The sequence below is a fragment of the Bombus fervidus genome, chromosome 12, assembly GCF_041682495.2.
Source record: "Bombus fervidus isolate BK054 chromosome 12, iyBomFerv1, whole genome shotgun sequence".
In the NCBI taxonomy this organism is placed as follows: Eukaryota; Metazoa; Arthropoda; class Insecta; order Hymenoptera; family Apidae; genus Bombus; species Bombus fervidus.
Genome location: NC_091528.1, coordinates 5,760,756 through 5,786,674, shown reverse-complemented (window position 1 = coordinate 5,786,674; position 25,919 = coordinate 5,760,756). Strand labels below are relative to the sequence as shown.

The window sequence follows — 25,919 nt, the reverse complement described above, 5'->3', positions numbered from 1 at the left end:
CAATTTTAGTTGAAAAAAACTATATGAATATTAAATCTTGTTCGTGCATTGATGATATGTTGACAAGCGCTCAGCTGTTTCCGGTTTGCAAAAATACAGATGGCTCGATAGAAATCCGTGAAAACCCCGGCTAATTAGTTTTAATTAAATAAGCGAAAGTTGGACTGACAGTACTGGAGTAAACAACGAGTGTGTGATGAGGCTTTAACGCATGATATTCTCCTCCCTTGAATTTCCTTTTGGTTTAACGGATAATGTTGAAAGAAGAAGTTGAAACAAGCACGCCGAGAAATGGTGATAACTCGCACACGACTATACCGGATTCAAAAAGTAACGACGTGGCCAAAGAGTCGCATCAGAAGGTCGTGATAAAAGAGAGACAAATCAGCAAGATGTTCTCATACGCTGGAAACATTATTTATTTTTTCTTTGTAATTATCTTGATCTTAGCTGCACTCCATAATTCGTAAGTTTTAGGTTATAACGATTTTCTAGTTAAAAATTCATTAACTTTAGTATGATACTGTTATCTCACTTTAAACATGGTTTTATATTTTGGTACTGTGCAATAGATATTTCGTAACTTGAAAGTATGGTATCAATAATGTACGAATACAGTAGCAACAAGTCATGCTTGTTTTTATTTGATAGTATTATATGTGTTATTATTGTATATGTTGTATTATATGGTGATTATTTTCATTGCAGTGCTCCCAGGGCATCAATGCCTCCATTACCTAGACCATTTTTTAATCAAAATTCAATTGTCTTAGATTTTTATAAAGGACATTTAAGTGCTATGGTAGAGAGAGTGACAGAAGCAGATTATAGTTTTGTTATGTATTATGCTCCATGGGATGCAGAAAGCCAAGCTGTGCGTCAAGAATTTGAAATAGTTGCTCAATATTATCATTCACAGGTATCAAATATTTGTATATAATTAATTGTTTTATAATTATACAATAATAAGACTAAGATATTTTTGTGATCCCCAGATATTTTTTGCTGCTATTAATTGCTGGCATCCACGCTCAGAATGTAGAGCTCAATATAACAAAGTACAAATCTACCCAGTACTGATGCTTTATCCTTCAAGGGATTCTGGTATAGAATACAGAGGTATACGTACATGGTCATATATGATAAAATTTCTTAATACAGTCATGAATCCAATTGTTAGGATAACACATAAAGAACAGTTAACAGATTTACGTGTGAATTATGATGTAAGTATAAATAAATAATTTACATGTTGGATCTTAGTGTACATATTTATTTATGAAACAGTGAGTTATTTGTTACTGTAATTGCAGGCTGTGGTAGTAGGTTATTTTAATTTTACTCGGTTAGATAAAACTCCTGGCTACAAAGAATTTTATAAAGCTGCTATAAGAACATTGGAAGAGGACTCTAATAGAGAATTGGCTTTTGCTGTTGTGACTAGTGCGTTATCTAGTGAAACGGAATATAGTATCTACAAATTTCCATCTGCAAATTTATTTATGTGGAGCAGGTCTCTAGTAAGTACATGACAAAAGTTTTTATATTTGGGTAGTCGTAAATACATTGGATACATAAAGTAGAAACATTTGCATATATAACACGATTAAATGAGTTTGAGAATTCAAATGTATAGAGGTATCCAGAAGACTCTGAATGGACTTCCGAAAATATATTAAATTGGATTAGCAGTTCTATTCATCAACCAGTTCTATGGCTGCAACCTCCTGGAGTAAAAGCATTAACATTAGCACCATATTTAAAGAAAGGGCCTGTACTTTTTCTTTTCACACCTCGTAATCCTTTGCATCCTGAAAATTACAATTTCAATTTAGTATGTAGCATCGTAAACCTAATCGCGATATTCAAAGAATATCTAATAAGAATTACATTGATTTTTTAGATCAGAGAGATTGGACTCCAATACTATAATTGTACAGATAATGTCTTACCTAAGGAGATAATTGAGCGTCTCAGTTTCAAACGTCGCAATGCTATTGCGAGGCATTCGGAGCGAAATACATTTTGTGCAAAACTTTTGAAGGAAACCAAAAATCAAACAAATGATTTCACTACGAGCATCTCGATTCAAAAATGGATTAACGATAATTGCTGTCTTAATGTTGTAATGAACAAATGTCCTATTTATAAACTTAATACTAATAACTTTTATCCCGTCTGTAAAGGTGCAGATATTTTCAAAGTTCCAGCTGTACATAATCCACAGCAGACATATAAAATCTGTTGTAACGAAGATCCTACTACAATAAAATACGAAGATAACTTTAAATCCAGGAGGTATGAAAGGAATTGTTTCTGTACTTCCTTTATTAGTTAATATTTTTACTTTTTTATTAAAAAATACAGAACATCGGCGTCTTCTGCAAATGAAGAGGATGTACGATCTGCAGACGTAGTAAAACAAGCATATTTAAAATCTGAATGTAAAAGATGGATAACAGGAAACAGATATCATCAACCTGTATTTCCACGAGATAATCTTGAACATCCGAATATAAATTTAACAAAGTCAGTGTGTAAAATTAACAAAACCTTGACATTAATAGCGATCGATAGTTTACATTATTTTTACTTCGCGGAAAGCCTGGGCATAGACCTTTTAAATAAGAAGGATAAGACCGCTGTTGTGATATTAGATGTTGCTGTAAGTATTTGTAAGTATTTTATATTTTCACATATATTTAATTTGTAACTTTTTTTTTAGCATGAGAGTCAATATGTCATGCAGGAGGATTTTAGTCGATATACAGTTATACAATTTATAAATAATTATACCCAAGGCTTTTTACAACGCACATTACGTTCTAATAATTCAAGACGTTTTGTGCATAAATTTAAGGCTAAAGTTAATTGTAAAACAAAGGACGTAAAAAGTGTGTGCATACCAGAATTGACAACTGAAACTTTCTTAGATACTATTTTAGATCCGACAAAGGTAAATTGGGAAGAGTAATGAGCATATTATAATGTTATAAGATAATACCATAAAGAAAATATTAAATTTAATGATCTTTTTTAGGATGTGATCGTAATGTATCACTCTCCTTATTGTGCATTTTGTAGCGCAATATTTTATGTGTACTTAACAGTAGCTCATTATTTACGCGAAATGGATCATCTTTTATTCGTAAAAGTAGACGGTGATAATAATGATTTACCATGGGAATATAATATGAATCGATTCCCATCTATTCTTTTTTTTCCTGCTGAAAGGTAATTATAATGGATAATTCGTGATTGTATTCTATAACAGTTCTCTAATCTTCTTCGTTACAGAAAAGAGGATAGCACGGTGTATCCGTTTTCTCTGTCAGTTACAATACCGAATCTTGTGAATTTTATCTTAGCGAATTTGGATGGGGATTCGCATGTTGAAGCGCTTGTAAATATTTGCCAGTCTGGAGCCGGTATAGTTCCAGATGCATGCATCGCTCGAACTCGTTGGCTGTGTCTAGATATTATTCAACAACTGCTTCGAGATTATCGAAAATTAATAAGACACATTACTCTACTAGGGAGATTAAGTGCTAAAAATAAAAGAAAAGTCATTTTACTGAAATTGGCACACATTAAAGATATACACTTAATATTAGGTTCCACTATCGATCTCAGAGAAGATCGACACAAAGTAAAGCTTATCAGACAAAAATATAGGAGATATTATAAAAATATTAGATCACTTGAGTTAGATAGCAAAGTAAATAGTACTCAAGTGGAAGAGTTACATCAGGAACAAAATGTTCTTGAAAGGAGAATGATTAAAAGCGAATTGTGATATCGATTTACAGATAGATATATTACAATGAATGTTATTTTACTTAAGTCCTTTTATGAATTTGTACTAAATGTACAGTATATACCTCATAAATCATTTTATGTTATGAATGTAAAATATGTCCAACTGAATTATATATATCGCGCGCAAATGAGTATCATAACTTATTTAAATATCTTTGCATTGTTTTTATGGATATGTTTTAGAAAAATATTTCTTTATTACTTTGATACAAAACATTCCCTACTGAATGGTGCAAAAAATTGTATATACAATTTTTTTCACACACTTGTAAAAAATGTATATTCATAATTTTTTATTTAAACTTTTATAACAATTTTGCAAGAAAAAGATATTTGTAACTGTCGTCCAAATGAAGATAGTAAGACATTGATAAGACTATTTTTTCCAGTACATTATAATTCTATACAGGGAGTGTACGTACATTAGAATTAGTCACCTTTGATTAATATTCATGACGTTTAATGTTAGAACAGAGAAATAAAACATACTACTGCAGATATGCAATAGTAAGAAAATTACATATGCAGTAAACTTTAACTTTCAAAATTTGTGTTTAAAAATGTAATATGTTTAGGCAAAATTAAGTAAGCTCTAGCTCTCTAATGTGGAATATCAATTTAATTCTTCATCTGGTAATGTGTGATTTGTGCATACATTTCCTAAAAATGTGTGTAACTTGTACATTTGTGTAAATATTGTTATACATTATAAGAATAAATACTATATGTTGGTTGGTATATATAATGATATTACGATAAATTAATATATTATTTATTTATAAAAAGATAAAACAAAGAGTAGACAAATTAATTATAATTACATAATGATTGCAACGAGCGATTAAAATATTAATTCATGTCGTCTTGCAAATATCGTGATCGTCTGAAAAGGTAAACAAATTTTTGTACATTTTAATCGTACAAGATTTATTGATAACACGATAAATTTATACAAAAACTAAAAATTTATGTTTATCGTATCACAACCTTATATGTACGAAGATCGGATTAAAAATGTGATAAAATAGCGTGGGCCGAAAGTGGTCGATGGGTCGCGTAATCTTGCGTTAGTCATTCTCCCCGTTTGCCTGATTTATTTATGGGTTGGGCTACTTATTCGATGTAATGAAATTCCTAGTAAAATGACGCGTGATAAGAAACTCGTTTCTTCTATCGATTTAATTGCTGATCTCTGATCAGTATATGGCATTGAGTTAAAGAATCATTATTTTGATCATTTCCACGATCTTACGAGAATAAAATAATCTTAACAATCTTATTGTATTTAAGCATTTATACAATTCTATTAGTAATAACGTATACATTTTGTATAAGATATAAATTTTCCAATCCTTCATGTGTAGGTATAAAGGATAGATCAACATTTAATTTAATAAATGTATTTAAATCATTTCGCTGAATACGTACCATAGATACGCATCTGTCTTCATTTTCCGTATCCTAAATTCATAATTCACGATATGAAAGTACAGTTATGTTTTACAAGGTGCATAGACACGCGAAAGAAGTATCTGTTACGTGAATAAGATAAACGTCGTAATCTAAAAATTAGAACATGCATCTCTTTCTCAGTTGCCAAGACGAAAAGGCTTAAAAAATTTACAAAGGAGTGACAAGACTAACGAATCGTATAATTCAAATAATAAACTTCTCAATTCGAATTATACATTCGGAAGTATTAACTATGTTTCCTACTATTCGTAAAATCGATTAATTACTTAATAAACGATACATAAAAAAGATGACACGGTGGAGAAAGACCGAAGAAGCCTGGAGATGGCGTAGCATTTGATCGGTCGAGTCCGATGATTCCAGTGAAACTCAGTAACTTCAAAGATGGAAATAAACGTCAGCGCCTCCTAGCGAGCACAATTATAAAAAGGTAGTCGGAGAAACATTCTGTTTCTTTGTGGTCTCCTCTCTATGTGGTAGCATAACTGTATGACCGTGTGTACTGTGCCGCTGACAATGAGCCGCGGCGGTGACTGTGATAAGTGATCGTATACCCTTCCTCGTCGCTAAACGCGTAGTGGCAGTGGAGAAAGATAGTACGTCGGCCAAGAAAAGAGTCTACCTCTTGATGACTCGCGCTTTACGCAAGGCGCAACGTAGCCGGAGCTCACAATTATGTTCGATGTACCGCCCAAGTTCTACGAGCTGTGTCGCCTTTGTTTATCGTCGGACGGTGTCAAATTGTCCATATTCGAAGAGGAAGGTGCCCAGCGGAACTTCGCCGATAAGATACTGACGTGCCTCTCGATTACGGTGAGTTTCGTCAAGACTTTTCACCGGGTCCTCGTGCCGAGACGAAGATAAATCAGACGCGACCATCTGTGGTTCTCGCACTCGTCATCGTGTCTCTCTCTCTCTTACGCGCGCTCCTATCGCTCTTACTTCGTCTCGATCACGCCTGCTCTCTCTCCACCGTCGTCTTCTATCTCTATTCACCTTACTATCTCAAGGGTGCGTGTGTGTGTGCGCGTGCCACGGGAGAAAGTTTGGCAAGAGATGTGTCCGCGAGATAAGCCGACTCACGGGGGATTTAAAATGGCAGTGATAAGCTCTGTACTCCTCGCTTCTGCGGACCTCACGGAGAGGGGAGCAGCTCCTTATTTAGACGGCCTGTTATCAGGTTTCACACGCGGATTCCACGAGTCGCTGTCACATTTCACTCTATCCTATATTTCTCCTTTATCTTCGTTATTTGTGATTCGCACTCGTATATATGAACACTCTCTTCTTCTGGAGAAAAGCTCTGTTTCCGTTCAACCTACTTAGAAAAAAATCGCCTGTTTTTATATTTATATTCCTCTTTGATATTTATCTTAAATTTTTGCCTGAAATTAGGACACATTCTGCGATTCTGTATTTTACGCATTTGTATTAAACAAAATTACTTCCATTGTTTTTATATTGATAGTTGTGTTTATGTGATTAAGATTCAGGAGATTTGATTTAAGATGTAGTAATTATTAGCATTGCATTCCATACTGACTTCAATGTGTAACTGTTACTTGATCTTCTATAGGAAATACTATAGGAATGAATTAGAATTATTCTAATAAGATTATTATCACAAGTACTGAGTATGTATTGGTTGATCAGAAAAGCAATGATGTAATTGCATTTTATTCAGGTAAAAGATGGAGATTCTTTGCCACCAATCATTTGTCACCGGTGCGTATACAAGTTGGATGTACTGCACAACTTCCGTGAAGTGTCACACAAATCTGATGTCATACTCAAACAGTACCTGGATTATGCCAAGCAGTTATCATCACATGATGATCAGGTAGTCAACAAATATTTTTTTTAAATGCCATGGATAGAGGAATATTGGAACATAGGGACATGGGTCATTAAATGATATGAATCATATTATTTTCTGGTTAAAAGAGTAAGACTTAATTTAACACAGTAGCATCAGTGAGCAGTCATTCCATTCTAAGTAATGATGCAACTGGAAATGTGCAATATGTGATTGTAGATAAGGATGTGCTTTAGCACATGTATATTCCATATATTGTAAACACACATTTAACACATACAACCTGCTGTTTATTTGCTTCTCTGCCCTGATATATCAGTAATTATGTAAGACACTTCAAGGTTTCCTTTAATGCAGTCTACTTTAACCTTATCAATTTGATAATAATTGCAGAACAGAAAAATATATGTGCGTAACTAATTATTTTCTTATAAATGTATTGTAATTAAGTATAATTAAGTACAAAGTGCAAATGTTAAAATAGTATTTATAATTTATTCTGATAGATGAGAATTTATGCAGAAATCAATAAAATATTTGCTTACTAGAATTTTAATAAAAGTGATGCATTGAATGAAATGAATGTGATAATTTAAAATTAAATTGTTATTTTTCTGTCCTCTTTTATATGTGGTTTTAAGTATTTCATATGTTTCAGTTAAATAAACCTGTAGTGTAAATATTAATTTGCTTTTTTTCAGAAGAAATCTTTCTCCACTGCCAAAGTAGCAGGCTTAAGTCCTCTACAGTCATTTCTCCAATTGAACAAAACATTGTTCAATGAGGAGCCTAACTCTCCGGCCAGCATTAATCAAAACGTTATACCTCAGACTCAAACACATCATTTGGAGTTGTGCACCAATGAAATGCCTGAACATGATAATATTAAGTGTGAACCAGAAGATGATACGTGTTCAAATAGTTCTGATCCAGACAGATTAGAAATAGAAGATCGAGATGAACAAGATACTGAGGGGGAAGAAAATGGTTATGATATGACCATTAACAAAAGAATGAAAGTAGAAACAAATTACGATGAATCAAAAGCGAGTAGCCCTAATCGCAGTCCAGTAAATAGAATGGATACACCAGAAAGTAATTGTTCGGATACGAATATTGATCAAGAAACAACAAAGTTGTGGCAAGCATTAGCAAAGTGAGTACAGAATTTAAAATTTGGTAGCAGGGTAGTTTATATCATACAATATTGATAAAACTATAAAGCTAAATTGTAGTGTATAAATCTAGTTTCTGTTTATATGTTCTTGTTTATTTAATAAAACTATATGTATACAGTCTCAAAGTTCAAACATAGATTTTTATTGACAGATTATATTATCTTTTGTTAAGACTATCCAAATATAATCTTGTGTGCTTAATACATATTTACCTTAGGATTATCAATATAACTACTGTTCGTAACAGGCTGTTCCTCTAAAGATAAGAGTTTCTTTAAAGATAAAACTTAATTAATTATAGATTTCATATTGCACCTGCATTCTTATTATTACATTATTAGACTTTTTTAGAATTGGAAGAATGTATTCTTTGTTTTTACTTCTCATATAGCAACAGGAGTTTAGAGATTACTAGGACAAATGGTGACAAACTAAATAACGGGTTTACTGGTGAAGCGACTAATTTACTGCGTTCCCTGATCAACAACAGACAAATCGGCATTACTGCCGTTGATTCGGACAGAATATCTCCGCAAATTAGGTTTTACAGAGACACCCAGGGGACAACGATCGAACGTACTGTACCCGACTGTTCTGTACTCGGCAATCGTACTAATGTTTCGTGTATAGAAAACAAGGTTTGTACACTTTAAGATATATTTTAGTTCAATAATATAAATCTTTGTTACTGTATTTGAATCGGGGGTATTCCCGATTCAAAGTGTCATTAGGAATTTGTCTCTATTTACCTGTAGGATTTTCCAAATATATGTATTTACAAACTATAAATCGCGATCGGGTATTGATAAAATATATAATGTTATTATAGAAGTAGTAAAAGATAACTGTTTTTCCGAAATTATACCTTAAGAAAATCTTGAGATTTATGGAAACACGGAAAATCTTTATTTTCTTTTATGTTCATACTTTTTGACCCCCATCTTCGTGCAAATAAAGGTTCTTCCATGTGAAGTCCTTGTAGTTTGTTCAATGCAAATATCAGAAAAGAACTGCAGGTATAGAAAAGAGGACAGGTCAGGTGACCCCTGGGTGTCAAGGGGGATCCCTTTAGGATTATTCAGGTCCCATCTGCTCGCAGGTAAGAAACGTGGTAGACCTTCTAGATAATAGATAACTGAGAAGCCCTTTGTGATAGGCCATAAGCGCTAAGTCCACCATGTCAACTCACTGTTAACAGATGTTCAGATAAGTTCGGTTTCTATAGATTTTTAAACGCGTTTTGTTCCGCATGAGAAATTCTTCAATTTATTCTATAATAAGAAACAGGATTTGTAATATTCTTTGTACTATTTTCCGTTCTATTGCCTGTTTATCTTGATAACGGTTACCTGCAAGAAATTACTTTTAGCCTTCGGGAGATTACGTGTATTCAAGAAATTTCGAATTATAAATTTTCTCCGCGTTTCGATTTATCACGATTATGAACTAATGTTGCAATAATTACCGAATAGTTTTAAATGTAACAATAATAAATATGCAATGGTTTTCTAAAATATCTGTTAATCTGTAGGGTACATCCGTGGACAGTAATCCGTCGAGCCCTGCCAGTATCGGTCGGAAGGAGACCAAGTGTCGTAGAAAACAAAGTTATCCTAGTAAAGCTCCAATGAGTCCAGACGTCGTTAATTATCAACATGAATCTAATGAAGAGCAAGCACAGGACTTTACAACGTGGTCAAATAAAATGAAGGGAAAAGTACGACAGGAATGATGACGAAATATATTATGGTAGAACGAAATGTTATGTCATTTTTCTTTTTTTTTTTTTTTTTTTTTAAGGTGGAGGACCAGAAACATCAATTTGATCAACACAGTGGTAATATGGCGAAAAAAGTAGATATGACTTGTACAAATTGCGGCACCATGACCACAACCATTTGGAGAAGAAATATGAAGGGGGAAATGGTTTGTAACGCTTGTGGGCTCTATTACAAACTGCATGGAGTAAATCGTCCAGTTACCATGAGAAGGGACACGATACATACACGTAGACGCAGACCCAAAGGCGAGAAACCGACAAGGCATAGAAGTAAGCATTAGATATACTTGATAATTTAATAGGTTTTGCCAATATTTTGTTCTTTTTTTATATATATATTTTCTTCGTTCTTTATTCAGAAAAAGGTGACTCAATTTTGGCACCACAATCAGAGCAAATGGATGCAGAAAGTGCGGACATGTTAGCAGCTCTTCGACGACAAATTCAACCCCATTTGATGATGGCTGCATTAACGCCACCACGTATACCTGGTGCCCATCCACCAACCCCTACCGCTCAACTTAATTATTCTCTTCCCTTACCTAGTTACATGATGCATGTAAGTATCATAAAACAATTCGATGATCATTAATTGATAGGCTAATAGGTTTAAACTTTTTAATATCTATATATCATAATAGCATGTAAAGGCAGAAGGGCGAGAACAATGTCATTTATCCACGGAGGCAGAAGAAACTGAGGCAGGAGATGAAGAGAATGTCTCGGACGTACCATTGAATTTAGTTGCGACGTCGTTATCCGAAGAAGCACACTGAAAACACTTCGGCCAGCTTCAGAATGACTTCGCTATAGGTATATATATACATACATACATATATATACATATATATACATATATGTATACATATATATACATACATATATATAACAAAGAATCTCTAGACAGAATAGTCTGTCCGGTGATACACAGGGTGTAAAAGACGAGATTGTTCTCCTTCTCCTTTCTGTCACTGATTCTCGTCCATGATTCTCTTTTTTGGACTCTCCTTTTCTCTCTTTTCCTCTTTTCCTCTTTTCCACGGTCTCGAGAAATTTGAAGTGGTAGAATAATTGGGATGTGTATTTGTCCCTTGAGCTACCAAGCCCGTGGTGCAGAGCGCACGAAGAAACGATGATATTAAATACGCAGTATTAATTACGTGTTTATTCAGAATATGTACATATATATACACGATATATACGAATACGAAGAATATTTTTATACAAAATTTTCTACGCTTGCAGCTATAGAGAGCGACGGGCGATCGTTGTACATACACGCGCAAATTGTTCTTTCGGTGTCGCACGTATTTTACGCGTTAAAAATGAATGGTGGTCGTTGTCTGTTTTCTTAGTGATGTAAGAAATTCAGGCACCAGTGAAAGATTTTAGAATAGTGCTAGATTATTGTTCGGGAAGGCTTAGAAATAAAGAAGTAAAAAATGAAGATTTGTCACTAAAAGATTAGTGAACAAAATTTAACCGTTTTGTTCCACGGGCTTTTAGCTGTCAGTGATGTTACAATCATAATTGTCTCGTTGTTTTGCATAATATTCAAGATAAAAATCGAACGTCCCTCAACTGAACTCAATTAGTAAACGAAATCTATTTTTAATTGAATTTAATAACGAGTGAAATCTTATTAATCCAAACTGAAGAAATGAGAGGAAATCAATGGAACAGAAAAACGGTTGCAATGTGGCAAATATTTACTAAAGAAACAAATATTCGATACATATTTTGTAACTTGAGCTTTGCCACATTACAGTTTTGCCAGTATCATTTTTAAAGATTATATTCTAGTGGCCTTTCAACGATTCATCTCTTTTCTCTTCCCCTTTTTAGCTCTTATTGCAGTAAATGCAGATAATTTAATTACAGATACGATCTTAATTTAGATGATGTAGATACTTTTTTACATGAGCACGAGACTGCCGGTGTAAACACATTTAAATACTCTTTCTACCATTTACGTATTTTTTCCCCTCCCTTCTTCTCTACGTATTGAAAAAGCTTGTCGACTGTTCATGCAGTCGCCGATAATTTGTACTTAATAGACAAGGCAGCATACCACCATATAAGCTAAGACTCCGAAAGCAATAAAAACGCGATGGTACGTAGAATAGATTGTCGTCATACAATACTCGTTTGCGTGCTCTCTCGACGGCATACATAAATTTCAGGAACTAATACTTAGATAACATTCATTTATATGCCAGACGTTAAAAATAACAAATTTTATTGCTCCACAATTGCTGTAGGTATGTTTCACATATTCCACAGTCTCCCTTTAAATTTCTTCCTTAACTCTGTTTAATTTTATTTTCATATTGTAAAAAAGCCAAGAAAACAATGGATATTTTGATGTAGATAAACAAAATTGTTCGTTTTTCTAAGGGTTATCACTGATCTATATTTTCCAGAATGTACAGATCACACATTAATAAACAGGTATTAAGCAACCCTAAATACCACTTAATACGATGGCCAGTGCATCTACTCATGTATTGTTATATCTAACATTGTATACCTAAACAACTTTGCCAAAAATAGATTTAGTCTATGTAACATAGAGTATAGTTAAGGGCATATGATAAAAATTAACGTTTTATCTTTCTCTTTTACAACCTCATACACAGCATTTACATATTTCTCCTTTATTTTTCTTCCTCTTCTTACAGCTCTTCTTATCAGTGATATCTCTTGGCATACACTGCTTTACAGAGCTTTTAAATTCACTTACAGTGATTAGTGGAGCAACTTAGTTTTAGTCGTTATCAAAGGAGCCTTATGGATACACTCGTATAAATATATATATATATACAGACACAAATGATACACACATATAACACATACACTCACACAAGTACTACATGCATAGATAGTGTTCTATGCTATTATACGAGTATGAATGATACCACAAATCAGTGCTATTGCTTTCCCTTTTTAAACTTTTGAGTCTTTAAGCTTTTAACTTATACTAAGATTATGAAAATAAATAATACATTCGTATTTTGTTTCATATTTTTTAGAATTTTCAATCAAATCTCCGGACGATTACGGTTTAATGCATAACAAAAGCTAATTTATATTCTTTATATTTTTAATATATATAATATTCTTTTATACATATTTTTTAAATATGAATGGCATTGAAGATGTGGTATCTTTACATTGATAACACGAGTATTGGAGGAAGAGGCATAAACTATGATGAGGTTTCACAATAGTTGCGATACAAATAACAGATTGCTAAACTTTTCTCTTGTACATCAAAATGATCCTTCCATTTAGTACGTATTCGATACACTTCCTGTTTTATAAGCAGGTTGAGAGGTAACATATCTTTTAAATAAGTCTTAACAAGTGTATATTCTATGTATTTTATTTACTTTTATTGTAAAACGAATTTGTAAATATCTGTCAAAATTTCAGTGTCTTTTTTACATACGTCAGTTGTATGAACTGTGACTTTCATATAAGTAAAAAATTTTTCTATTTTTAAGCGGTATATACTACTTATTTAAAAGATACGTGATACACATTTAGGCTTAAACATCTTACTAAGGGATGAAAGTAATCAGTTACTAAACTACGTAGGGCCTTGACTTCTCTTAGTCAAGCTATAGATCGCCAGTTTTTTTTAAATTCTGTTGATAGAACATTTTAGAATACCATTTTTTTAAGTGTACCATACGTGAAGAGAATGAACTTATTTATGAAATAACATTGATAGAAAGAAGTAAAAGTAATGGACAGTTATTTTGTTAGGCATTTTTCTTTCTCTCAGTTATAAATATTTGGCTCGACGTAGCTTGTTAAATAACAAAAAAAGCATAACTATTATTATCCTTATATTTTTTTTAATTACTATTATTATTATTATTATTATTATTATTATTATTATTACCATTGTAGATGCGTAAGTAGAATTAGATTTGAGCTCTCTACTAATTCTGAAACTAGAGAATATTTTTTATAATTATTAGAATCGAGAAATCGAGTATTGCTATTATATATATATACATACATATATATACATATATATATGTATATATATACATATACATATATATATAAATATATATTAATATTATTGATATATCGATTTCATTAAACGTTAAGGATATAACGATCCTTTTTAAATAAGGTTTAGTTGCAAGACCGCCACTCGTCACGGCTCGTTTTTTTTTTTTTTTTTTTTTTTTTTTTTTTTTTTTTTTTTTAAACAACAATGAACGAAATAAAAAAATAGCTGAGGCTTCTTATAGAATTTTTTTTTATGTATCAGTATTCTACGCGTTTGATTTTAGCTGTTAAGAGTTTTAACCAACACTACTTAAAGGAATCCCCGATGGCGAGATTTGTCTTACTTAATTATTAAATTATTTAGTTATTTTCCCTCTTGAGTCCTTCCCGTGTCCTTCTACTCCTACTTTTCCCCATCCTTTTCCTTCGTCCTTGTTTTGTACGTCTATTTTTACATAAGTGACCCTTCCCTAAATAATTATTTAAACTATAATTTATTGTATTCACCGTTTTTTGCACCGACGTTAACGTAAGACATTTTCTTTTTTTTTTTTTTTTTTTTTTTTTTTTTTTTTTTTTTTTGGCAACGACTGGCTTAATTTATTGTTTCTACATTGTACGAGTTTCGCTCTCTCTTTTTTCTTCTTCCTTCCTTTCTTTCTTTCTCTTTTCTTTCCTTTGCATTCTTTCTTTTATCTTTTGTAAAACGAGAAACAGAACAATTACACGCGTTAGCTAGTAATGATCAGGCACTGCGCGTGTGATCATTCCCACCTTTTCTGCGAGACACACTCGGTTTTATGCGGTACGAGATGCGGACGGTCAATGCTTTAGGTGCCTTCACCTGGAGATTTCGTTGAATACAGATGCTCACGTGCACGTTACTAACGCGCCAAAAACGCCACTTATTGTAATGATTTCTACTCTCGATCCATCCGCTTCTCCTCTCACCCTCGCGAAACACGTGTGCCTCTACGAACTATTAATATTTCTTCACATTCGAGTCGCTTATTAACGGGTACGAGAAAAAAAAAAAAAATACGAAAAAAAGGAAGAAAGAAAGAGAAAAATAGTCAATGACTGTCTGATTATATACGGTATATGTATGTAATTAATTACCGAAATGGTGAGCTGGAGAGAGATCAAAGCGATGGATCGAGAGTAGGTGAGATCACATCGAGGTGCTTCGTCACCACGTGCACATCTTCGTTGTTAATCTTCGATGATCATAGGAGGCCGTTTTTTTAGAAAGAAAATCGCGGCTACGGAGCATCTCGTGTCCACGATGAACAAATGTATACGAAAGTCTCGAGGATAAGAAACAAAAATGATATGAGACAAAGAAATGCATAATTGTACATGACAAATAGAGAGAGAGAGAGAGAGAGAGAAAGATAGATAGATAGATAGAGAGAGAGAGAGAGAGAGAGAGAGAGAGAGAGAGAGAGAGAAAGAGAAGGGGTTTACGCAGGAAGATGGAAAATGTAAAATAAATAAGGGGTGAATCGTCGATACCTCTCTGCGGCTTGCGTTGAAAAATAATTAATTATTAACTCGCAGCACTGTTCCGTCCGTCTGCGCGACCGTGAATCTTTTGATTTCACCGAGATTTCCTCGGTCGAAGTCCTAAGTCACATAAATACACGTATTACACTCATATACACACACACGTGTATATATATATATACATATACACGTTACACGCGTAGAGGCGCGCATTAAACATACACAATTTACATTAATGCATAAGAGAAACTTACGTACACACGATAAGTATATAAACGGTGAAGAGAAGAAGCGATAATAGAGGCGTAAATCGTAAAACACAGTGAAAAAGGTTTAAAAAAAAAAAAAAAAAAAAAAAAGAAAAGGAATAAAAATACACACTGTAAGAAACTGGAAGCGCTAAGACCTCTTCCCCAGTTCTTACACCGAGTATTAAATCTGTACTAATCGACTGAGTATTATTTTTATATCGAGCGTAATAATATTAATAAACGGATATAAATTAAAACGTGAGACAGAGAATGATGAATTAAATCGTACGTGAAGCCGAGAGAGAACTATTGTAAAGGCAGCGGATGGGAGATGCGTTCTCTTTTTCTTCTTTCCTTTTTCGAATTTCGATTTAGAGTTGAAAGAGTATGACATCTGAACGCGACAAGCGAAGAAACGAAATTAAGAAGGAAAAGGGGAAAAGGGAAAGGCTAGCGACTGATGATTGTGAATGCCCTGATTACAATATTTTGTATACAACCACAATGCGAACTGAGCGAAGCAAAGAAACAATTACGAACGAGAGAAATGACAAAGAAATGGAGGGAGAGATAATTAATTAACGACGAAAGATTGTAAAGCAAGATCTGATGAACCAGCGTCCTTTTTTTTTCGTAGGAGCGTTGCGGAGCTTTGATCGGCCAGAAACTAACTTATAACAAGAAGAGAAAAGGAAAACTCGATATGTAATAATATCGTATTTGTGCGTTTATTACATATGCGACGTAGCAATAGATAAATGACGATAAAAAGAAATATGAAAAGAGAAAATGAATTACTTTTGTATTCACGGTTATCTACGATAATAAGTTAGTTCGGGCTAAAGCCAGCAGCTGTTGAGATTATTCATGGTTGTGTGTATCATTATAAGTATTTTGAATTGTTGAATAGTAATTAGTGTAAGCGGTGGCTTGAACGGGGCGACGTCCCACGCCCACGGAATGCACGAAGAGACGTCGCGTCGTCCAAGTTCGGTCTCAAGTATTTCAACAATTGTCAGATATACATTTTTCCCTCCGTCATTCAAGATATTTGAAAGTTTCGCCCCGTACAGATCGATTTTACTGACATTACTTCGCCTGTGTTTTATATAAAATACATATACTTATATGTTATATATATATATTTTTTAATAATCTTAATTGTAACAAGTCGTGTATCCCACGTATGGAATCGTTGGGACCCTTTTTTAATTTATAATTATCGCGAAGCACATCTATTACACATGACAGGTGATAACATAATAATCTTCGATTAACTTACGGGTCTAATTTTTCAACCCTCATCTCTTTCATTATACGCTCTCTATGTAATGTCTCTGTCTGATTTCAAAATCATCTCATTTCCATTTCACTTGCAATCAGAATCTCTTCTTCGAATCTCCTTTTTTTCTTTCTCTCTTTTTTCCTCGTTTGTATTTTGTAATAATAAGATACCTGTTAAACATTTCTAAGCTATTTATTGAATCGAATATCGCTATGTGGTTTGTTAGAAATTCTTTCGACGACCTTTATCCTGCACGTATTACTTCCTTTTATTTCGAGACCACGCTTCGCATACATACTCGTGGCTCTGCCAATGGTTCACGAATCTTCAGAGAAAAAGGAAGATAGAAAAGTAAAAAAAAGAATAGAGCGAGAATTGCGATCACTCGACGTCTCTTATTTTTGCGCCTACCGCCTAGCTAAGTCAAAGAAGTATTGTGAGTACTGTGTTTGTTGTTAACACGTTTGTCCTCTGGTTCGTTTCTTTTAAATTCTCTTTTCACTCGATCTTTTCTAAAATAAGTTAAAAATTAACGTTTTGTTTTCTACTTACATTTCCTTAATCAAACGAAAGATCGTCTCGTAACATGCAAACATGTCGATGCAACAGACACAGGAGATCGGCGGGTAAAGGACCAAAATGTACAACAATTGCGTTTGCCCTTTCTTACGGTTGGTATGATTCGTTTTTGTAAACGTGCAAACTGGAGATCGAAGCTGTAATTGTGTCGGTGATTTTTTAAGTGATGTTGACAGATTATTTTGTGGGGCATCTTATTGCAAGGGCATTGTTGTGATACCACAGATGCAGCTTCATTGAAACTTAAATAAAAAATAATGCGTTAACGATTTGTTGCGATCAATGTTCACCACCATTGACCGCGTGTGTCTGATATTGTACGTGGAATTTAATTTTTTTATATAAAAACCTGTTTAGAAATGAAACATAAAAAACGAGTCGATATTTCCTTCACCGAAGTTATCTATGTCATTCTACGTTAGTTCCCATGATATTTTCTTATGTAGAGCAACGTTATTCCATTAAAACCTTTGTGTACTTTCTTTTGCTTTCGATAAAACAAGAGCAGATTCAAACGTTTTCATTTATTTTTCGATAAAAATTGCTGCCCGTTTAAATTTGAAATTGACCGGAAGTGAGCAACGTAAGTCATTTCACTCCTATGTAGTATTAAAAAGAATATGAAAATACATTTTACATTTTCATAAATTACATGCAAGAATAAAAGAAAATTATTGGAATACTTAATCTATATGAAATATTGGAGCATATTTAATAAAAGGAATAGTTCTTATAGATAATTTTCACTTCCATCAAAAACAGTTGTTTGTGTTTTTTTTTAAATTTTTACTGCAACTCATTTCAATAAAGAAATCATAATCTTTTTACCAAAATATCCTTGTTTTATCAGTACATTAATAAAATCAATTTATTTTACGAATGAAAGAAAAATATGTGTATTTCGTACAAAAAAGAATTTGACGCGCGTAGTGCGATATTTTATTTACGTCATTTCCTACCATATTGCGCGTAGAATTCATTCTTCCGCTACACGCCATTTTGTGTAAAACGTGTAGGCACTCGAAGTGCTTGATCTATAACTGAATTTGTCGATTGAAGTATTGTTTTTATTCAAATCGAAGTTCTCCAGGATTTGAAAAGGATGAGTTACGGTAGGCCGCCACCTCGAATTGATGGGATGGTGTCCTTAAAAGTGGACAATCTCACGTACAGAACGACGCCGGAAGATTTAAGACGCGTGTTCGAAAGATGTGGCGAGGTTGGCGACATTTACATACCCAGAGACCGTTTTACTCGAGAAAGTCGCGGATTTGCGTTCGTTAGGTATATAAAAATCTATTTTTCTTAGTGTTTATCGATTTTTGTGCGTATTCTGTTGATTACGATTTATCAATGTGACGTCATTGTAGTATTCAGATAACGAAGCTTATATATAGCAATAAATATTATGGCCAAACAATATGTATTGTCTAATAACATATATATATTCTATATGTCTAAAATAACATTTTTATTTTTGTGAATCATTGTTTTAGATTCTATGATAAGCGTGATGCAGAAGATGCATTAGATGCTATGGACGGAAGACTGTTAGATGGTAGGGAACTTAGAGTTCAAATGGCCCGATATGGTCGACCAACTTCACCACATCGAAGCCGTGGTAGCCGACGACGAGGAAGGTAATTGTTATCAAAACATTTTTATTATATAAAAAATCTGTATACCTTTATGTTGGGATATTTATATCATAGTCCAACACTTATATGTATACTCACTGTGTGATTTGAATTTAGTCTACATATTGTTAAAATTTTTTTTCTCATTGTGAAGATCACCAATAATAACATTGTGGCTTGCAAAAGTATTTGGATGTTTACTATAAAAAGTTGCGATATCCATATTATATATATTGTATAAAACATTTTGAAATTATATATATTTATTACAAACATATACTTTGTACAAATTGTTAAAGTATTCATGAAAAATTTCTATAAGTGCTTGAATGTTTTTGCACCCCATTGTATATACAAGTAATAATAATATATAGTATATAATAATATAATTATATATAAAAATGTCAATAATTTTGTTCCCTAAAGTAAATTACAGTCAGCGCAAAAGATGCGAACAAATTGTACCTTTTTTATATAAAATTGAAACTTCTCAAAAATAATTGAGGAAATTAATTGAGTGACAAAGGTTAAGTAAAACACGTAATATGTAATACTATGTAGCTTTGTATCAGTAGCGTATTTGTTTATAGATCACGTAGTAGAAGCAGGGATCGAAGACGCTCGCGTTCTAGATCCCGCAGTAGATCAAGAAGCCGAGATAGAGATCGCAGGCGTTCATATAGTCGAAGCCGCAGCCGCTCACGTTCTGATAGTAAGAGCTCGCGTGGAAAGTCCCGTTCTCGCAGCAAGTCTCCAGATAGGCAAAAAGACAGTCGCTCCAAATCAAGGTACGTTTTGTAATAATAGATGAAACTTAATTTACTCTTATCAGTATACATTCGCTCTACAAAATTCAGTTATAATGTTAAGTGTATCATTGACAACATATATTCATATAACATGATTTTTTTTCCATGCAGGGACTGAAGTAATTGAACCATATACGAGTACAACTGTGAACTGATGCACGTGCTGCGAGTGCAGAATAATCGTTTCTTGAGAACAAAAAGGTATTCTATTACCCTCTATATCTAGAGCAACACTGTCGCACGTTCACATTTCTTCTGTCACTTACATATTAATTATGACGGCGCACTACTTGGGTTACCAAAAGAAAAGAAAAATGAACCCAATACTAATTTTAATGTAATGTATTTAGATTGTGAGTTTAATAGACTCGCGAGGATTTTCATTTGCAAGTTTTCATTATTATTCGTATTCTGTTAAGTGATATATTGTCTCAAACAATGCTTATTTCTGATCAGAAGAAAGTAAATGTGTTTTCCTGGTTTCGCGTGTATGGACGTTGTTGTAGCGAAACAGCTTGTTTTGATCAGTAAATTGACATTCGTTATTATCCTATTAAGAGCTTCGAAATAATGTGCTGTAGCACTTACATGAATGATCTTTTATTCTGCTCTGGAACAATGGCAGGAATTTCACATCTTGACAATGGAGCGGATAATATTCAAGTTTACACTCTATGAATAAGTAAATAAAAGAAATTGTTATTAGTTCGATCACAAAATGTTTTCATCTTATGTTAAAATGTAGTGTGCACAATTCTCAGTACATCTCGATATAAGTGAGTTATAAATGATTACAGTTTATTCTTTTTCTTTCATTTCTTGAATCATTATGAATATTTTAATCTCTATATAGTACATATAAGTAATAAGAAGAAACCAACTGTTTCGATAAAATATCAATTGTGAAATTGTTTTTCAATATTAAAAATTATTTGAATCAAGCAAGGTGGATTAAATATTCCTGGAAATACATGAGGGTGTTAATATGGTAATTAGCAGGTAATGTAAACTGTATGTGGTCGACTTGAGTCCAATTTCTGTACAAAATTTAAGCTAATTTCCTAAGTCGTAATAACTTGGAATAATTTTTCATTGTTTGTGATTACAACTCGATCGACAAATTATGATTATGACTCGATTAGTCAGAAAAAGGAAAGAAACAAATAAGAAAAATTAAAAATCGTAATCTATATAGATTATAGACATAAGTTCTGCGTTTCTGTAACAATATACAGGTTTATTTATGTAAGATTGCCATTTATAATAAAGTATAATAAAATGCAGAAGACGGAACTATTCACATAGTTTTAGACAGTGTTTAAAAACTACATATATAGATGTAGGTAATGCTGTCAGAAAAATAAGTTACTCGAAAATTTTATATCATTTATATTCGTCTACGAAAAAATTTCGATATCGTAATTATGGATTTTCTTGTATCGAGTACAATGAGACTAAAAACAATTAAGATCATAAGCTTAAGAAATTAACAGTGGTACAATCTTTCATATTTACTTATTACTTACATACTGCCGTTCACTTCTGAATGTTATTAACTTCCTCGAATCTTGTATAAAACAACGCTGTCATTAATCTTAGATAGGTCAAATTCTAGAATTTAAGATAATTTAGCATTTAACCATTGGTCTTATCTTTAATATTATAATTAATCGATCGTCAAACATCTTTCAACAAAAGAAAAAAAAAGATAAAATTCCTCACACACGGATGTAACACGTTTATTCCTTATAACTAAGTTGTAATTTTATGGTGCCACAGGCGGTGGAAAGGAGTGGCGTGGCGAGTGTAGCTGATGATGGGGTAGCTGAGAGTAAGCAGTAAGCCGAGTAGCAGGGCTGTAAGCAGTTTGCAGTAGCGAGCGGTTGGTGGTCTGGTGAAAGCAGGTTCGCGCTAGTCGATCAGGGCGAGAAAAAGAGAGAAAGTGTGTGAGCGAAAGCTGTTTCTCTCTCTGTGGGGGGTCGGCGTGCAGAAATCGCAGAGGGTACGGTCTCGAGAGTGCAGAGAAATATGCAGAGAGCACGACGAAAAGCCACACGCGGTTGCTGGTCTCGACCATCGTCCGGTTTGCAGGTAGCACGTGAGCATCACCAGACCTCGCAAGCAGCAACTCGACATTTCAACTATTATGTCTACCAATTGCTTTGCGTGTTTCTTGAAACAAATCATTTCTCCAGCAATGGTCCGTTCGAAATCAACTATGTACTATCTTATTTCCAGCTGTGTAGGTCTGATTCGTAAGTTGAACGAGTTTAAATGTCGATTTTCTAAGTACGAATATCCTTTTCACAAATTTCTTAACGTCGACGTATCAAGATGTATTTCATTTCGCTTCAATGGTTCATTTTATACAATTTTCAAATTAGTTTCTTCCAAGATACTAATCTACGCCCAATTTTAAAAACAGATCTTTTAATTTTGACTTTCACTTTTTTTAAAATAGTTAATGAAATTGAAAACGTATCTATCGTTAATATCGTTTTCGATATAATCTATAACGATTCCAATTTTTATATGATCATCGCTTGAAACACTTGCCGCCACATTACAAATAATTGGGAAATTTTCGAGGGTGGGCAGTGGGATCCTTTCGTTTTTCCTGTGTTCTTTTTTCAGGTGTCACCGAACGTCAATAGAGTAGTAAGTATTTTAGAGGTAAGGCAATGTTGCAGTAAATAAACATTTTTTAAGAGGAAGAATATAAATCTTTGTAGAGATGTGAAGGGTTTGATTAATAAAGAATTCTTGTCGAAGAAATAGAACTTTTTATTCCTCACTTGTATCAATGGAAGATTTAAGACCTTCTAATTATCCAAAGATAATTTTTCGTTCTTTTTTCTAAATAGTGTAAATCTAAAATCTTCGTTATCCTCCAAGTCGAATGATATAACAATAGTAACAAAAAATATATTACATTTTTTGACAAGCATTTCAATTGTAATCATACATGATCATTCTTAATTATGATCATCAATAAATACTTCTATCATTTACATTAAAGGGAAAACATGTAATATTCTAAAAAATATTTTAATATTACACTATGCTAATGATCTTTAAATGGCTTGATGCGTATAGTTATGCGAAGCGTATTATAATACACGTGTCATTTAGATATTTCTATATCAACTCCAGTATGAAAGACACGAAAATTTATATATAATGCGAAAGATTTACAGACTATTTATCTTTATTCTTATCTCCTGTAGGCTTCTTGAAAATATACAATTTGCAGTAAAGAGCTGCAATGTATAACGTAAGTGCTATGATATGACCAGAGAAATATACAAGTTTGTAGTAAGCTAGAGTTTCTTTGAAATCTAATACTAAGAATGATATTCCCAAATACGCCATGCAAGTTGTTTTCTCATACCATCCTAGCAAATACCACAATTTTTTGGCCTAAAAAAGGAAAGTTACATAAATTAAAATTTCAATTAATAGTTATGAATAGATATCGAAAATAGAACTTACGATACTGTTTTCAGCGGCTTGCTGATAAAATTTGTAGAATATGTCCTCTGATAACAGAAAAAGAGGAATCTGACAGAAGCAAACAGCATAGCCAGCTGACCAACCATGCCAAACAGCAGAAAGTAATAGAGTTAAAAGAGCTCGAATATTTTTCATTGGCAGTCGTTTATAGATATAGACACCAAACCAATATTGAACACAATTGTTCCATGTTTTCATAGCTGTTCTTGTCGAATTGCATTTTTCTAATTTCCAAACATTCATATTATATACAGTTTCAAAATCCAATTCCTCGTTCTCCAGTTTTTCAGGTGTTTTAGCTCTGTAACATTTGGTTGCTATATTTTTGTTTCAAATAATGAATTTCATTACGGGGAAAAGGATGCTCTTACAATGTTTCTGTTGTTTTATAATCTTTAGGACCTAGTCCTTGTATAGGCTTACATCTAGTAGGATATGCTCCTAGTCCAGCCATTTGACACCCACATTCTGCTAAACCCATTCCAATGTACATTCTTACTCGAAAAAGGACGAATGTAGGATACATATAAAAGTGTCTATAAAGAAAAGATCTTTCTGCATATTCTTCTGTTAAAATATACTGAAATACAAAGTAAAACTTAATCATTTATAGTTCTGCCTATATTTGTTGGTAAAATGAAAACTGATATTACTCTGACGGGATAGCAGTAATTCATTATGAAGAATAGCACAATAAAGAATGCAGTTTGTTTCAGTTTATATAGTGTGACAGGCCATGGATCTACTACTTTAGAGAATGGCCTATATAGATGGTCCCAATATGTTCTATATCGATAGTATGGTCCTATAGAGAGAAATATTATATTTAATATAATATCAAAATTAGATTAATCATAGTTACTTAAAGTATCATAGAATTACCAGTCAAAAGTCCCATATAGCCAAAACCATAATGAAAAACATCTAAAAATCCAACATTTTTTATTGCTTCATTATCTACTCCTTCTGGATCATCAGCTGGAGGATTAATAGCTGCATTTAGTTCAAATGCTAGTCCAGATAATTTTAGTGTTAATATCATCAGTATGAGATTTGTATGAGTTGATGGTACTGGTAAACCAATATAATCCCCTAATCGAGATATAACAAGTAGAAAGAAGAATGAAAAAATAAAGCTGACAATATGAGATTTCCTGCAAATAACAACAAATTGAGAAATGACATTAATTAGTTTTATAAAAGAATGGAATATGAACAGAAAATATATAAGGTACGTTTATTATTAAAATAATTTCTATATTTTATGTTACACAATATTAAGTACAAAGTAATAATAAATTTTCATTATATTAATATTTCCATTCAGCAATCAAGTTACAATTGGTGGTAATTTGATACTTAACAAGTGCTAATTATGTCTTTTAAGAACAGTGCAATATTGAGATATATATATCTAAGAATGACAGACAGTTAATTTGATCTGTACATTTATAATTTTAGATAAGATCGAAATATAAGAAAATCATATCGTGCAAAGTAAGTAGATACGATGACATTGTCAAAAATAATTTTAAAAATATTTCACTTAAAATTGAGATAATAATTTTGACACATTATGACACATAATTGATAAGGTAAAACGCTCCTTGCTTAAATTGACAAATAAATATAATTAACGAATTAATATATCATACTTTGGTGAGATGTTGGTTATAATAATAGCGTTGATCAGAGAAAAAACCAAAGGGAAAAGTATATAATTTCCTGAGACAACTCCTGTTAATAGAATGCCAATAAACGTGCCGGTCCATTTCTTCACCTCTGGATCTTCTATTTTTCGATAATAAAACCCGACGAATACACAAAACAACAACAGTGTGACGTAAACTACATCCGTCCACATCGTATCAGCTCGGTTGCAGAAACTTTACTGTGTCTTCTTTCTATCCTATCCCATTTCCTCCGTCCCATCGACTGCAGTTAAGTTACACGTAATCAAATCGGTGAACTTTGTACGTTAATAAATCAGATATTATTACTATACAATTATTAGAAAATTTTGGTGATTTACATTTATTCACAAGTTTTATTTAAGTTTCGGTAATTTGTAATTTAAATGATAGAAACATTCGACCGTATATCATTGATTTTTTGCTGAGTCAACAATTTAGTAAAGCGAAGTAATATTTACCAAAGTAATTTAAATAATAATTATGCATAATTTAAAATTTAAATATTAGGAACATCTTTGTTTGCAGATTACAAGCAAACATAATATTTTAT

The 25,919-nt window shown here is 32.8% G+C and overlaps 4 protein-coding genes and 1 long non-coding RNA gene across 7 annotated transcripts; 3 read left to right on the top strand and 2 right to left on the bottom strand.

The window, feature by feature from the left end:
• The first annotated feature begins 76 nt into the window (after nucleotides 1-76).
• Nucleotides 77-3,932, top strand: LOC139993124 (thioredoxin domain-containing protein 11). Its single transcript, XM_072014574.1, has 10 exons — nucleotides 77-466; nucleotides 709-919; nucleotides 996-1,226; nucleotides 1,314-1,520; nucleotides 1,637-1,834; nucleotides 1,904-2,298; nucleotides 2,368-2,665; nucleotides 2,726-2,956; nucleotides 3,041-3,234; nucleotides 3,298-3,932. Exons 1-10 carry the CDS (start codon nucleotides 255-257, stop codon nucleotides 3,794-3,796), a joined length of 2,676 nt encoding a protein of 891 aa, XP_071870675.1. The 5' UTR covers nucleotides 77-254; the 3' UTR covers nucleotides 3,797-3,932.
• Nucleotides 3,285-5,301, bottom strand: LOC139993149 (uncharacterized). Its single transcript, XR_011801299.1, has 2 exons — nucleotides 4,807-5,301; nucleotides 3,285-4,702 (listed from the first exon to the last, which is right to left on the bottom strand). It is a non-coding gene; the product is annotated as an uncharacterized lncRNA (long non-coding RNA).
• Nucleotides 5,302-5,358: 57 nt separating this feature from the next.
• On the top strand, nucleotides 5,359-17,982 carry LOC139993128 (uncharacterized). Of its 2 annotated transcripts, none has more exons than XM_072014591.1 (8): nucleotides 5,359-6,105; nucleotides 6,977-7,132; nucleotides 7,813-8,264; nucleotides 8,678-8,924; nucleotides 9,818-10,003; nucleotides 10,087-10,336; nucleotides 10,426-10,625; nucleotides 10,708-17,982. In XM_072014591.1, exons 1-8 carry the CDS (start codon nucleotides 5,968-5,970, stop codon nucleotides 10,840-10,842), a joined length of 1,764 nt encoding a protein of 587 aa, XP_071870692.1. In that variant the 5' UTR covers nucleotides 5,359-5,967; the 3' UTR covers nucleotides 10,843-17,982. The 2 variants fall into 2 exon arrangements, with proteins under 2 accessions (XP_071870692.1, XP_071870691.1); XM_072014590.1 differs by having other exon boundaries at nucleotides 5,363-6,105; nucleotides 7,810-8,264.
• Nucleotides 17,983-18,693: 711 nt separating this feature from the next.
• Nucleotides 18,694-22,654, top strand: Sc35 (SR family splicing factor SC35). 2 transcript variants are annotated; one of them, XR_011801297.1, is made up of 5 exons: nucleotides 18,694-19,000; nucleotides 19,213-19,356; nucleotides 19,944-20,141; nucleotides 20,274-20,363; nucleotides 21,942-22,654. XR_011801297.1 is itself a non-coding variant. In XM_072014617.1 (4 exons), exons 1-4 carry the CDS (start codon nucleotides 18,819-18,821, stop codon nucleotides 20,278-20,280), a joined length of 531 nt encoding a protein of 176 aa, XP_071870718.1. In that variant the 5' UTR covers nucleotides 18,694-18,818; the 3' UTR covers nucleotides 20,281-21,448. The 2 variants fall into 2 exon arrangements, 1 of the variants encoding a protein (XP_071870718.1); XM_072014617.1 differs by lacking the exon at nucleotides 21,942-22,654 and having other exon boundaries at nucleotides 20,274-21,448.
• A 604-nt stretch (nucleotides 22,655-23,258) lies between these two features.
• Frj (membrane bound O-acyltransferase domain containing farjavit) lies at nucleotides 23,259-25,673 on the bottom strand. The gene is made up of 6 exons (XM_072014599.1): nucleotides 25,331-25,673; nucleotides 24,558-24,829; nucleotides 24,329-24,480; nucleotides 24,047-24,255; nucleotides 23,655-23,976; nucleotides 23,259-23,582 (listed from the first exon to the last, which is right to left on the bottom strand). Exons 1-6 carry the CDS (start codon nucleotides 25,537-25,539, stop codon nucleotides 23,361-23,363), a joined length of 1,386 nt encoding a protein of 461 aa, XP_071870700.1. The 5' UTR covers nucleotides 25,540-25,673; the 3' UTR covers nucleotides 23,259-23,360.
• Nucleotides 25,674-25,919: the final 246 nt, after the last annotated feature.